Below are 14,080 nucleotides of genomic sequence, written 5' to 3' on the forward strand. Positions count from 1 at the left end.
CCCTCCCCACACCAGGGGGAGCGCTCAGCTGTCACTCAAAATCCCCGATGCTTTCCAGGCCAACCTCTCGCTCTACTGCTCCTGGGCCTGGGCTCTGGCCCCTCAAGGCTCTGGTCCTTCTCCGTCCAGCCCTATCACCCGCTCACCTCCAGACATCACCGAGCTCTGTTGGGATATCCTTCATCATCATGCCTCCCCACCATCACTGCCATTGCTCAGTGAGTGCTTGTCGCTGAGTGCTCACTGTGTGCTGGGCCCACCACTTACCTCGACTCTCACAAGACCCCCAGTGAGGCCAGTTCATTATGTCCCCCATTTTGCATGTATGAAAATTGCAGCTCAGAGAGGTTAAGGAACTAGCTCAAGGTCACACGGCTGGGGGAGGTGAGTGGCAAAGCCAGGCATCAGGTTTGGTTCTGACAGCCTCCAAAGCTGGTCTGGTCTGCCTCCTGGCAAATTAGGAACTCCTCTGGGGCAGGGATGGTACCTCTGTCCTCCCGGTGACCCTGTAGCATCCGCCCACACCTGGCACAAACAGTGAGGCTCAGTATTAGTTGAACAGGACAGACTGGCCACAGGCATCTTAACCAGGCCGGATCTGCAAGACTGTCCCTGGAGTACAAGGTTCGACTGCAAACACACCTCTTCATGGGGAGTCAATGACTCCCCGGAATAACAACTGATTGGGGCCTACTACCCCTTAGTGTGGGGCTGCTGAGAGCCTGGGACACGCTGGGGCCATGGGTCTGAGACTCCAGAATTACCACTTTATTGGCCTTAGAGACAGTTGCCCCCCAACCCATCAGAGCTGCAGGGAAAGGAGGGGTCTCGCAGACAGAGGGGAACCCCCTGCAGAATTCTCCAGAGTCACGGCTCAAGGTGTCAACAGGGAGCATCTGCAGCAGGTTGGTCTTTCACGGACATGTGCATCCCGTCCAAGAGAAGGTCTGTTATTAACCTATGTTCTGAAACAAAAAAGCTCCCCCCCCCCCCCCCCCCCCCCCCCCCCGCCACCTTCCCCTGGGCTCTTCCCAAGCATTTCCTTTCCCTGGGGCGGGCCCAGGGTCTCTAAAGCACCAAGGCCAATGTCACTCCCACCCCCGACACACCTCTTCCAAGACCCATCGCGATAGGGACTCCGAGCTGTCTTTGCTGTTTTCATCCTTGTCCCCTTTGCCGTGAACAAGCTTTACTCTGGGGACGAAAATCACATTAGGGCAGAAAGGAGGCATGGTGGCCCAGGGAAGGACGGCTAGGTAGGGAGCCCAGGCTGGTGTCCCCGCCTGTCCCTGCTCTGTAGCAAGGGAAGAGCGGTCACTATAAACATTTGCCATGCGCCACCCGGGTGGCTCAGCGGTTTAGTGCCACCTTCAGCCCAGGGTGTGATCCTGGAGACCCAGGATCGAGTCCCATGTCAGGCTCCCTGCATGGAGCCTGCTTCTCCCTCTGCCTGTGTCTCTGCCTCTCTCTCTCTCTCTCTCTCTCTCTCTCTGTCTCTCATGAATAAATAAAATCTTAAAAAAAAAAAAAAAAAAGATAAAGAGACCCAGGATCGAGTCCCACGTCGGGCTCCCAGCGTGGAGCCTGCTTCTCCCTCTGCCTGTGTCTCTGCCTCTCTCTCTCTATATGTCTCTCATTAATAAATAAAATCTTAAAAAAAAAAAAAAACATTTGCCGTAACCTGCATAGATAGTCTGAAAACCTGCTACGCACCGTGTTCAGATGATAGAGACCCCAGCTTCCTGTTCTACTAAAGCCACATAGAGCACGACAGTCTGGACCATTGCTTACCCTTCCTCGTGCCTGCAGAATAGTGGCTACACAGGTGTCTTTGCGTTAAAATGACCTTGGCCTTCCCCACGATGGTTTAAAAGCCGAGAGCCTAATTATGAACTAAATGCTCCGTTTAACATTTGGTTGTTGAAGACGTCGTGCTCAGTGAATTAAGCCGGTCAGGAAAGGATCAAGCCTGTGAGACTCCACCTACGAGGTCCCTGGAGGAGCCACAGTCAGAGACTGAAAACAGATGGTGGGCACCAGGGGCTACGGGACAGGGTGGGGGGTGGGAGCTGTTCCGTGGGCGCAGAGCTTCAGTTTGGGGAGATGAAAAGATTCTGGGGGCAGACGGGGTGATGGTTGCACAACCATGGGAATGTACTTAATGTCACCAAACCGTGCACTTAAAAACGTTTAAAATGGTGAATTTTATGTTATGTGTATTTTACCGCAATTTAAAAAAAACACACACATTTAAAAAAATTGATTGAGTGTTTGGGCACCTGGGAGGCTGTCGGTTAAGCGTCTGCTTTCAGCTCAGGTCGTGATCCCGGGGTCCTGGGATCGAGTCCCGTATCAGGCTCCCTGCTCAGTGAGGAGCCTGCTTCTCCCTCTCCCTCTGCTGCTCTCCTTTCTTGTGCTCTCTCTCTCTCTTAAATAAATAAAATCTTTTTTAAAAATAACAATAAGTTAAAAATACTATTTAGAGACAGTTCCCCCTGTAGCAGTTTGGTGGCGGCTACAGGTTTGTACGTAGCGAGCCAGGTGACCTCAGGGAAGAGGTGAAATGTTAAGGAAAGAAAGCAGAGGGCAGCGCTCACTCTCTACCCTGAGCAAGAGCCTAGGGAAGGCTTTTGGGGGGTGATAGGGAGGCCATCCTTCTGGCATCACTTCCCCAACCACATACATTAAGAATTCAGCATTGTGGGCAGCCCGGGTGGCTCAGCAGTTTAGCACCGCCTTCAGCCCGGAACGTGATCCTGGAGATCCGGGATCGAGTCCTGCGTCAGGCTTCCTGCATGGAGCCTGCTTCTCCCTCTGCCTGTGTCTCTGCCTGTGTGTGTGTGTGATGAATAAATAAATAAATAAAATATTAAAAAAAAAAAAGAATTCAGCATTGTCAGTGCAAGGGAAAGAGAGAGAGGGGGAGCCCAGGCAGTGGTCTGCTCGGACAGGGGATATACAGCTGGGCCAGGGGGCCGGGGGGTGGGAAGCAAGAAGAGAACAGGGTGACACCTCCCACTGGACACCACATCTCACCGGCACCAACCATCAAGGATTTCACGGCGGTGGACAGCATCAGGCCAACCAGCAGTCATAGACTGGCTGGCAACCCTTCCAGAAGGACATCGATTCACAGAAATCCCATGCAGAGACCCCACCACATCTGAACAGCCCTCAGCCACATGGAGCAAATGAGGCTTCTTTTATCCCTAACTCCTGGGAGCGATGCCAATATCAATGACATCACCCTCAGGTGAGCCCACGCTGGAGGCCCATGCATGCCCAATGCTGGGCCGCAGGTGCTCTTAAGAGAAGCAGGGCCTCCGGCAGTCTGCAATCTTCTCTCTCGGACCACTTCCCTCCCTTCTGAGAAGAAGCTCGATGGAGCACACTTTTAACCTCTGGTTCCTTGTAATCCGACTGTGAATTGGATCCACAAAGCATTACACTAAATATAAACGAAGAATAAGCTCTGCTGCAAAATCTTATTAGCCTTCGACTCAGATATTCCAAGGGAGGTGATGTGTGGGTTAAAACTGCCCAGCCCTGGACCGGCCTCCACCTCGCTGAGCCTCCTCTTCCCTACCTGTCAAGTGGGGAGGTTACAGTGTTGGGCTGGGAGGCTGGATATGATAATCCAGGCAAAATGCTTACATCAGGGTCAGACCACAGAAAGAGTCTTCGAAATGGAATCATACAGTCACACGAGTTACTGCACCAGGAATGGGAATGGGAAGAGCGTTCTTCTTCACGGGAATCATACGCCCCTCCAGACCGACACATCGCCTCGTGGCCAACACCCCACCACCTCCCTTCAGGGAAGAGCCACACCTGCCAGAATAACTGATGAGCATGTGGACATAGGCTGGTTCACCAGCTTCAGATACCACCTGTCACCTGAGACAGCAGCTAAAACTTCTTCTGGGTGAATTAGGGCTTCGTAAAGACTAGAGGGCAGACTGTGAGTCCTGGTGGTTTTGATGGACGCCAAAGGCATGCTAAGTGTTCGGGGCCACACTGTGCCTCACGGTCTAGAGCAGCACATGTTCTCATCGAGTGGTAAAGACATGCATGTTCTTCCCAACACTACAGATACTGGCTGACACTTAGAGGGCTTCTATACTGCTCCTTGGGTGGAAGCTTCCAGAATGTCAGCCTGCCATCTATTGTCATCATCACAGGGGCTCTGGGCAACGCTGGACTGGACCATGAGCAAGTGAGAAGTAAGCCAAGTTGCTTCGTGTGGGGCGTTATGGTGGGACATGCCCAGGGCTGGAGCTGCAGAGGCCCCGGGGTCTGGTCACAGCTCCACTAATGAGGGTCCTTTCATTTGGCACAAGGCCAGGCCTCAGTCTCATCTATAAACTGGGTGGAGAGAAGTTAGCCTGCAGTCAAGCAAAGGCTTTCCAAACCTCGCCACACATATGGACACCAGTCTGACAAAATTCCCACTGGACTGCAACAAAATGGGAGAGAAAGGAAATGGCCAAGGGAGGTTTCCCACAAACCAGCCTGATCCCACTTAAAAGGCCGTCTTTTATTTATTTCTTTTATTCAGAGACCCTGCCCCTCCAAACATCCTGTATGTATATGGAATGGTGGTGGTGGTGATTGGCTGGATCTCTGCTTTCTATTTGAACAGTCTTGTTTGGCAAAACAAAAAAGTGACAAGCTCTGGTGCATAAATGAGAAGGGGGAGAAGGTGCGGCATCAACAGGAAACTGCGACCAAACAGAAAACCCTGGAAGGCTCAGCCCACCCCTGCCAGGGGCCCTCCCCAACCCTTGGCCACTGCTCTCATGCTGTCCCACATCCTCTGTGCATTCAAAACGCCCCTCCGCGGCTGGCTCGGTTGGTAGAGCACATGACTTTTGATCTCAGGGTTGTGAGGTCAAGCCCCACGTTGAGTGTAGAGATTTCTTAAAAACAAAATCTTAAGAAAAAAGAAAAAAAGCCCCTCTATGACCCTTCCATGTGCAGGCTGTGGCTTGGGGAGAGGGATCCAGAGGTGGAAAGGCAGGAGGCGACTGTCCTCATAGGGACAGCCCAGGGAGACACCAGGTAATTGTCACTGGGGTCTGGTGCCTGGTACCTCCACATCCCCTGCAGGTCTAGGATAAGTACAGAGCCATCTCCCCCTTCAGGGGCACCTGACCGGCCCAGAAGGTGGGGTGGGGGGGATGCTGGAGTCTGCTCTCAGGGCTCCACACAAGGGCGGCAGGTGCCTCAAACCATCACACACAGCACGTGTCACAGACAGACAGGGGTCTCGGGCAGAGAACCAGCAACAGGAGGCAGCACAAGAGAGGGACCAGAAGGCACATCTCTGGGAAGGAGAGGAGAGGCAGCTCCCAGATCGCTCCCTCCAGGCAGTAACCTCCTGCGAGCAACCAAGGGCAGCGGACACGGGGGCCGTCCTCACCTCCTGACGTCTCTACGGCAGCCCACCCTACAGGGCCGTCTCCCCTGGTTGCCCCCTGCACTCTCTGGCCGCCTGTCATGTGTCCTCTGCACCTGGCCTTTGGAAGCTGGAGCTGGGTGGTCCCGTGTCCGCTCCCTTCCTGGGACCAGCTCATTCACACCCACGTCGGTTCAAAGGTCTCTTCCTCCAGAAGTCTTCCCCAACTAACCCCCTCCACACGCGTGCGCGCGCACACACACACACGGTAGTTCCATGCTCCATGGTCTCTGTGCACCTCGAACTTCCCAGCACCAGCACAAATGATTAACTGCGTGTGTACTTAGTGCCACGAGGGCTGGGACAAGCTCTGCACCCTGCCCCACGCCGGCCTCTGAGCAGGCTCTCAATCGATTCCTGTAAAAGAACGAATGATCTCATGGCATCCTGGCAGCTCGAGGAAACAGGGGGTCAGGGAGAGATTAAGCAAGTCGCCTGAGGCCACAGAGCAAACACAGAGGTGGCCTTGGAGTCTGGCTCGGACTCTAAAGCTCACACACACTCTGGTAACACGCGGAAGGAAACTGGCTGCCGCCGGAGCAGAACTTTCCAGAATCAAGACTTCCAGGCAGCAAGAGAGAGGAGGAGGTTTGCTGCCCTGCTGTTCCTAAACACAATTTGGGGGGGGGCCCATGGGTGGCTCCATGGCTGAGCGTCTGCCTTCGGCTCAGGGTGTGATCCTGGGGTCCCAGAATCGAGTCCCCCATCAGGCTCCCTGCATGGAGCCTGCTTCTCCCTCTGCCCGTGTCTCTGCCTCTCTCTGTGTGTCTCTCGTGAATAAATAAATAAAATCTTTAAAGCAAAAAAAAAAAAAAAAAAAAAGAACACATTTGAGAGCCATGCTTCCAGGTTTGAATCCTGGTGGTGCAACTCAGCAGCACAGGTGTGCGACTTTGGCCTCTTTGGGCCTTGGTCGCTTCACATCCCCCTTCATGGATAATGGGGGGGAAATGACAGGAGTAGGTTGCAGAGAGACGCCATGTCAAAATCAGAAGCATATCTCCAGCTCAGTTATTAGCAACCACCACCCACCCTTCTGCTCACACCACAGTAACGGGGTCAGCCTGAACCATCCTTTCTCCCTCACCCTCCATGCTCATCCCATGCAAGTCCTGTCCACTCGAGCTCCCAGGCACCCTAGATCTTTGCACTTCCCAGCAGCCCCCTGACTATCACTCCACCCAGGGCAGCTTTAGCCGGGGACCCTGCAGAAGCCCCCACACTGGCTTATTCTGACCCCCACTCATCTGCCCATAGTCCACTCACCAAGTGGCAGTCCAGATGACTTCTAGAAACCTGAGTCAGTGTCACTCCTCTGCTTCAAATCCTCCAGCAGCTTCCTAGTTCACTTTGGATAAAACCCATAGTCTGCATCCTAGTTTTTAAGACCCTCCCATCTCGGCCACCCTCTGGTCCCCCAACTCTTTCCCAGGGGCACACACTCCCCTCTGGTCCCTCCAATACATCTGATCACACCTGGGGCCTTGGGCTAGCTGCTCCTTTTGTCCAAACGCTGTTCTCAGGTCTTTGCAGACAGCTCCCCACCACTCACACCTCAGCTAGGTATCACCTCCCCATCCACCCACTTGAGAGGCACCTTTGTCTGCTGTCCTCGTCATGGCATGTCAGGGTCATTGCAGCACTGATTCCTACTGATACAGCCCCGGGAGGGCATGTGTTTCTGGGTTTGCTGTTAGTATGTGCGATGCCTTAAACGGTGGCCCCTAAAATGATATATCCACGTCCTAACCCTGGAATGTGGCTTTATTTGGATTAAGGGTCTTTGCAGGTGTAATTAGGATCTCAAGATGAGGGCACCTGAGTGGCTCAGCGGTTGAGCGTCTGCCTTCAGCTCAAGGCGTGATCCAGGGGTCCTGGGATTGAGCCCCACATCAGGCTCCCCACAGGGAGCCTGCTTCTCCCTCTGCCTGTGTCTCTCCCTCTCTCTGTGTCTCTCATGAATAACTGAATAAAATTGTAAAAAAATAAATAAATATCTCAAGATGAGATCCTCCCGGATCATGTGGGTGACCCCCAAATCCCATGACAAGTATCCTTAGAAGAGACACACGGTAGAAGAAAAAGCAACGTGAAGAAAGAGGGACCCATGAGCCCAGGCACACCAAGAACCCCCAGGAGCTGGGAGAGGCAAGGATGGACACCCCCCCCCCCACCCAGAGCCTTGGTGGAGAACAAAGCCCTGCAGACACCGTAATATCTGACTTGTGGCCACTGGGACGGTGAGTGGCTAGGCCTCTGTTGCTCTAAGCTGCTCGGTTTGCAGTCATTTGTTCTGGAGCCACATGAGACCCACACAGCACACAAGCTCCACGAGGCAGGGACCATGTCTGTCCCATGTCCTGGGGCCTCGAGCTTGCTGAGAACTGACAAATGATGGAGGCATTATGAAGAGCTCCTCAGGGGCTAGGCCAGGCTCATGAGGGACACTCAGGAAACATCTGCTGACAAGAACTGAGCGGATTTATGACACCACTTATCCCCTCCCTTCTCCTCCTAGGCCTGTTCCCCCACCTATACAAGGAGTGGACCAGCTGACCCGTGGCTTCCATGTCCTGATAGGCAAACTGTTTTTCCCACATTCTCCTCAAATGCCCACCATAAAGCCCATCCCGGGCTCCCATCAGCCCCCAAGGCTGGTTCTCTGGATCCCCTGAAGGGCCCAGACTGCCAGCTGCGTGGTGTCCCCCCTGAGTGGCCCGAGGCTGGCAGTGCAGGGAACTATACACATCACAGACCCGCCATGTGGAGAAAAGAAGGCTCAGCCCCTGGTTCTCAGGAGCAGTAACCCGGGCCCTTGGCAGGTGGGTCCCCCCAGAGTCAGCAACAGGGTGGGCGGGAGTCCAGCATCCCCACTCCCGGCACTGGCCGTGTCAGCAGAGCCCTCTGGCTGGATCGCTTGGCAAGCCTGGGGCCAGATTAAGCAGGAAAATGACCTAAACAATTTCCAGGGCCGTCCTCTCCAGATGTCGGGCCCGCCCTGTTGTGTCTGGAACCCAGGACCAGCCAAGAATATTTTCCTTTATAAAGATGCCAGGAAAGGGGCGACTTTCTACCCTGTGGACAGTTCAAGACCTCACCCAGTGTTCTGTGGCCAGAGGCATCCATCCCTGCGTGCACCGCCTCCCCCTGAAGCAGGGGGAGCATGGCCAACATAGGTTCCTTGGTGGGCTCCTGAGCCCACCCTGAGATGGCAGCAAGGAGGGCCTGGCTTGGGCCACATCCAAGGGAGAGGCAGGTCTATGGCCAGACCCTGGGCTGGGTACCGGAGCAAACAGCCCTCCACCACCACGGCCACTGGCTTCCCAGGACAGGACAGGCAGAACAGGCTTGTCCACTAACCTGAAATAAGACAGGTGCCGTCACCTCGGGGATCATGTCCTACACCAAGCCAGCCACGAGCCCCGCAAGGGTTCTATGGTTCCCATGTATGGGAAACACCTGTTCTTCCTCAGGACCCCATCACGCATGCACTTGTGTATGGGATTCAAGTGCTGTCCCACCTGCTTTGTCCCCACCCCCCACCGTTAGGTTTAAGGCAAGACAGCCGAGCAGTCAGGAGCGTGGGGTCCTGCATCCCGGCCCTCCATTCACCACTGGGTTTCCCAGGCAAGTTACTTAACTGCCCTGGGCCTTCGTTTATATGTCCCTAAAATGAAAATAAGGACAGCACCTTCCTCATAGGATTGTTGAGAGGACTAAATTAGAGACTAATGTAAAAATAGGTCAACTATAATAATTTCCTAGAGCAGGGTGTGTTCTCACTCTGTACTTCAGGAAACAGAAGAAGAGAGCATTGGATGGGTCACATTCGGAATTGGGACCAGTCTCCTCACCTCTTTGAGGGCCCACCCCCACCTCTTGATAACACGCAGGCAGCTGGAACAACAGGCACCTGACTCCATCCTGACCCAGAGCCTCGTGAGGACCAGCCCGAGGGCTAAGGGAGGCGGCCCAGGAGGACAAGGGCCAGTCTACAGCGCCCAGCCCGCTGTGACTTTGGGCCGATGACCTCACCAGCCGCCCCGCCACACCCTCTCATCACCAAGCTCCCTCCAGGCCGAAGGCGAAGGGTCGCCGATCCCAGGAAAGTTGACATCATGGGTGTCCCCGTTTGGTTAGGTGGCCACATCTGAGGTCCTTACAAGGACACTGGAGTCTGCAAAAGCTTTTATTAATCAAATTGTTATAATGTGATGTGCTGCAAAGGCGAGGCTTTCCTTGTATCAAACACACTGGCGAGATGGCTGGGATGCTAGTGGGCCTGTTTTCATGTGACTTTATCCGCAAGGCTGTGCCACCCACTGTGCCTGCTGCTCAGAGTCCTGCCTTCAAAGGAACCGGAGGGAAGAGGACATGTGTCCATGTGCCCTGTCGCCTTCTGGGTGTTTACCCGTGTGCTTCCCTCCGCCCGGAGCACCATCCTCCTGGCCATGCTCCCCAGAAACCCAGTCAGCTCCTCCTACACCTGCCAGTTGCAGGCTGTGTCCTTCGGGAGATCTTCCCTGACTCTTCCCTCTCGGCCTATGGGGTTGGTTCCTAATGACTTGTTGACTCTTGGCCCTCCAGCGGGGTGGGAGCCCCTCGGGCAGAAGGGCCAGGCCTCAACTCTTCCTGGCCGTCTCCCCACGATCTAGAACAGCGTCTGGCACAGAGCAGATACCCAGCGCACGGATGCCGGAGGAGGCTGGCCCAGGCCACCCGCGTCCCCTTCCCCAGCACAGCTCTGGCTCTGGCTCTCGACGGCTGCTGGATCCGAGCCGTCCCGGGGAATTCAGTAGGACTTTCAGAGCTCTCTGGAGGGAAAGAACCCTGTCTTACCCAGGGAGGGGGCCACGCAAATACCAGGTGATACTAATCCAGCTGCCTCGGCGAGCAGGGCCCCCTGTCTCTCCCTCAGTCCCCAGGGCAGGCCCCGAAGAAGGTTTCTGTTATCTTCATTTTACAAATGAGAAAACCACCGGATACAGGCAAAGTTGTTTCCCGTCCCACAGAAGCTTGTGCCGGCCCGCTGGGACCCCAAGATGAGGGAGCCAGGCTTTCGCATCCCCCCTGGCCCCGCACACCACTGTCCAGAAGGGGTGGCAAACGGAGTCCTGCACTGGGGGAGCGGGGGGTCCCAGGCAGTGCCAGGAGAAGGTGTCACCTGGACACCCCCACACGAGAGGCTGCAGGGCTGCCCCCCACCCTGGGGGACCCCGAGTCTCGTCTCTACGCATTCAGCACTCCAGCAGCACCCCCACTCCAGCCTGTCCGGCCCCCACCACTAGCCTGGGAAAGTTCCAGCAGCGGCGCAGGCCATGTGCTTCCAAGCCAAGCCCTCTCCCGTCTTTGTTCTCCCTCCCAGCGCCTTGCTCTGTAATCAGTCGGAAACGCTGCCCGCTGCAGCCAGAGGCCAAGAAAGTCTTGGAGAAAGCGCGGCTGTCTCTCCCAAATGCCCTCCTCCTCTCCACTCCCTCCCACCCCACCATCGGCAAAGCCAACAGGACAGACAGACACGGGACAGGCGGTGGCTCGGCACTGTCCCTTGGCACCGAAGACCAGCACCCTGTTGCATCGTGGGGGCCAGGCCAAGGGAGGTTCAGCTACAGGGCTCCCCACAGGATGGCCTTTCCCCGTGACCTAGACCGGTTCCAATGACATTTCCTCATGCCCCCCATGGCCCTTGGGGGGGGGGGGTGGGACTGTGTCACCGCAGGGAACCTGACAGCTTCCAGGCTTCCAGACACAGACCCATGAGCTCCAGCTCCCTCTCCCCAGACCATGCCAAACTCAAAAGAGGGGGCCACCCCAAAAGAAACAGAAGGCCACGCCAGCCCGGGTGTGCACTTAGCAGGTCTCCTTTAGCACAGAGGCCTGAAGTCAGGGGCCTTCTGGATAAAGAAGATGGGAGCCCCTCCAGCCTGAGTCCTTCCGAGGCAGACGCTGCCAGGCCCCCACCAGGCCACAGAGGAACTTGCTCACACAGTGGGCAGGACAGCACCGTGGTGGGGGATGGGGGCACTCAGGCTTGAGAGAGTTCTCTCTACCATGCCTTCTCGCTGGGCCTGCCTCAGTTACCCGTCTGTAAAATACACAGGGGCCCTGGGGCCCTTTCTACTTCCAACAAGAGTCTTGTGTGGCCTCCAAAGAGAGCCCCCCTGGGGCTTTCACTCCAGCCACTGTGATAAATGCCCCTCCTCCCTCTGCCTGCCTGACCAGCTCCTGCTCAGGCACCATCTCTTTCAACAAGCCTCCTGTGAGCCCAGAGTGTGTGTGTGTGTGGGCGGGGGGGGGGGCAGAATGGCTCTCTCTGCCAAGCTGGAGCCCTGTGCCTCCCATGCCATGTCCCCCATGAGATGCCTGCCTCCCCAGAGCCAGAGCTCCTGGACCTACTGCAAGCAGTGAGCAAGCCAAGAAACCCCTGCAGAGCTCTGCCCTCTGCCCCCAACCTCTCCCCGGTGACCTTCTGACCAAGCAGGAGGGTGGTCACAGGAGACTTGCAAAGAAACAAAACTAAGCACGAGATAAAGCATCTGGGATTGTGAAGGTGGTCAGGGCTCTTGTCTGGGCCTGGCCCCAGGAAGAACAAAGCCTCCAGGCAGGGAGGCCTGACTAATGAGTGATGAGTCACAGGTCAGCAGAGAGGTCAGAGGCCATGGCTCGGGCTCACCCACTGTGGCTCTAATCCACAGGGCCCAGTGGTCACCCCACCCCCACCCCCACCCCCAGGAGCTGGGCCTTGAGGATAAAGGGGGAAAGAAGGGCCAAGGGCCATCCCCACGCTGCCAGTCCTGGGTGCAGCACTCTGGCCCCTTGCTCTGGGTGGGTGGGTCTGGCAGTGGCCTGTCCCCAGCCCCAGCTGTGTGTAGCCTTGCCCAGCCCCCGTCTTGAGGCCCTCTATGTCCCAGGAGGGCAGGCAGAGGTTCCCCACACTGGCTATCACCATAAAAATCTGCAGACTGCGCTCTTCCTTTCTGATTTTTCAAGCCCACCCCCTAACCCATGACTGGCTTTGTCCCCTGGACAAACTACTGTCCCGGGTCTCAGTTTTCTCACCAACGAGCTGGGTACAACAGCCCCTACGGAGAGGTGGAGGTGGGGGCGGCCAAGCAGAGGCGCGGGGCGCTCCGACCGCAGAGCAGGGCACCCAGGGGCTCACAACCACCAGCTAGGGCTTCTCCCTAACCTCCCAACGTCGCCCCGGTGGGAAGATGGGTGGGCACTGGGCGGGGGGGGCGGGGGGGGGGGGGCAGGAGGCGGAGGATGGGTCCGGGAGGAGGAAACGGCTTCTTTAAAACAAGTGGCCCAGGTGACGGCGATTGGGACCAGAGCCCGGAGTGGGGCGCGGGGAGGGCGCGGCCGGCGCGCAGCACCCAGGACGGCCCGGCCCAACACTCCCACCGCTCGGGGGCTCGGGGCTGGGGCTCGGGGCTCGCGGGCTGGGGCGCCCCTACCTCGGGCCGCCAGCAGCGAGAGGCCGCCGAGCAGCAGCAGCGGCAGCGGGACGGTCCTCGGCGCGGCGCGCTCCATGGGGCCGGCGGGCGGCGGGCGGCGGGCGGCGGCGGACAAAGGCGGGGCGCGGGCGCGGGGCGCGGGGCGCGGGCGCGGGCGCGGGGCGGGCTGCTGGCTTCCACGCTCCGGCCGGGCCTCCGCAGCCAACGCTGCGCCCCGGCCGCGCCGTTCAATTATCCCGCCCCGAGGAGGGCGCGGCGGGGGCGGGGCCGCGGGGCGCCGGGGGCCCGCCCTCCCCCTCCCTCCCCCTCCCCCTCCCCCTCCCCCTCCCTCTCCCCTCCTCCCTGCCCGCCCCCCCCCCCCGCGGGCCCCCGCCACCCCAGCCACCCCGGCCCCCGAGGGGCGCGCGGGGCCGCGGCCGGGGGCGGGAGCGGGGACCCCCTAACCTTTCCCCGGTGGGAGCCGAGGAGGGGGGCACCCCATCCCGGCCGCCCTCCCCCTCCCCGTCCCCTCCCCCCCAGGCGCCGGTGAAACCCGATCCCTTCCCCACCCGCCGGCCCAGGGGCGCGCTGGGTACCAAAGGTTAGCGCCTCCCGGCTCCGCGGAAAGGGCGGCGGTGGGGGGAGTCGGGGACCAAGGTGGCGAGGGGTCCCCAGGGGTCAGGCGCCTTCTGGGGGGGACACAGGACGGTGTCCCTCGGAGGCAGGGGGAGGGGGGCTCCCCGAGCAAAGCCCCGCACCCCCAAGTGGTCGCTTCCCGCCCTGGGCCGCGCTGCGCTCACGGATGCCCCCGCGGCCTGCAAGCCCCCGGCTGCCCCAGCTGCGTCCTGCCGTCCTGCCACCTGGCTCTGCCCTCATGAGGCCGCCCGTCCGGCCAGAGGAACTCGCAGCAGCATCCCAACCCCAGGGGAACGCGTTGAACCCAGGAGCCCTCCCCACCCCCCAAGCGCAGAGGAAGAGATTGGACTTGCAGAGAGGAAGGAGAGGAAGCAGCCTTTGAGCTGGGCCTGCAGGAGTGACCTCTTTGTGTGGGAATTCATGGCTGCAACCAGGCAGTGGTGACCCAAGGAGCATTAGTCCAGTAGGACCATAAATGCATTTGTGTTAAAAAAGAAAACAAAAAACTAGCACAAGCAAAGGTGTGGAGCGATGAGAGGAAAGCCATGAGAAC

General features: G+C 57.8%; 1 protein-coding gene across 2 annotated transcripts in view; it reads right to left on the minus strand.

Moving 5' to 3' along the window:
- The window catches only part of FBLN1 (fibulin 1), a 97,966-nt gene extending 84,848 nt beyond the window's left edge, over nt 1-13,118 (minus strand). For both annotated transcript variants that reach the window (XM_072742435.1, XM_072742436.1), the window contains exon 1: nt 12,913-13,118. In XM_072742435.1, coding sequence (XP_072598536.1) covers nt 12,913-12,988 — 76 coding nt within the window. In that variant the 5' untranslated portion in view covers nt 12,989-13,118. The remainder of the gene's footprint in view (nt 1-12,912) is intronic.
- Nucleotides 13,119-14,080: the final 962 nt, after the last annotated feature.

The sequence above is a fragment of the Vulpes vulpes genome, chromosome 16 (assembly GCF_048418805.1).
Source record: "Vulpes vulpes isolate BD-2025 chromosome 16, VulVul3, whole genome shotgun sequence".
In the NCBI taxonomy this organism is placed as follows: domain Eukaryota; kingdom Metazoa; phylum Chordata; class Mammalia; order Carnivora; family Canidae; genus Vulpes; species Vulpes vulpes.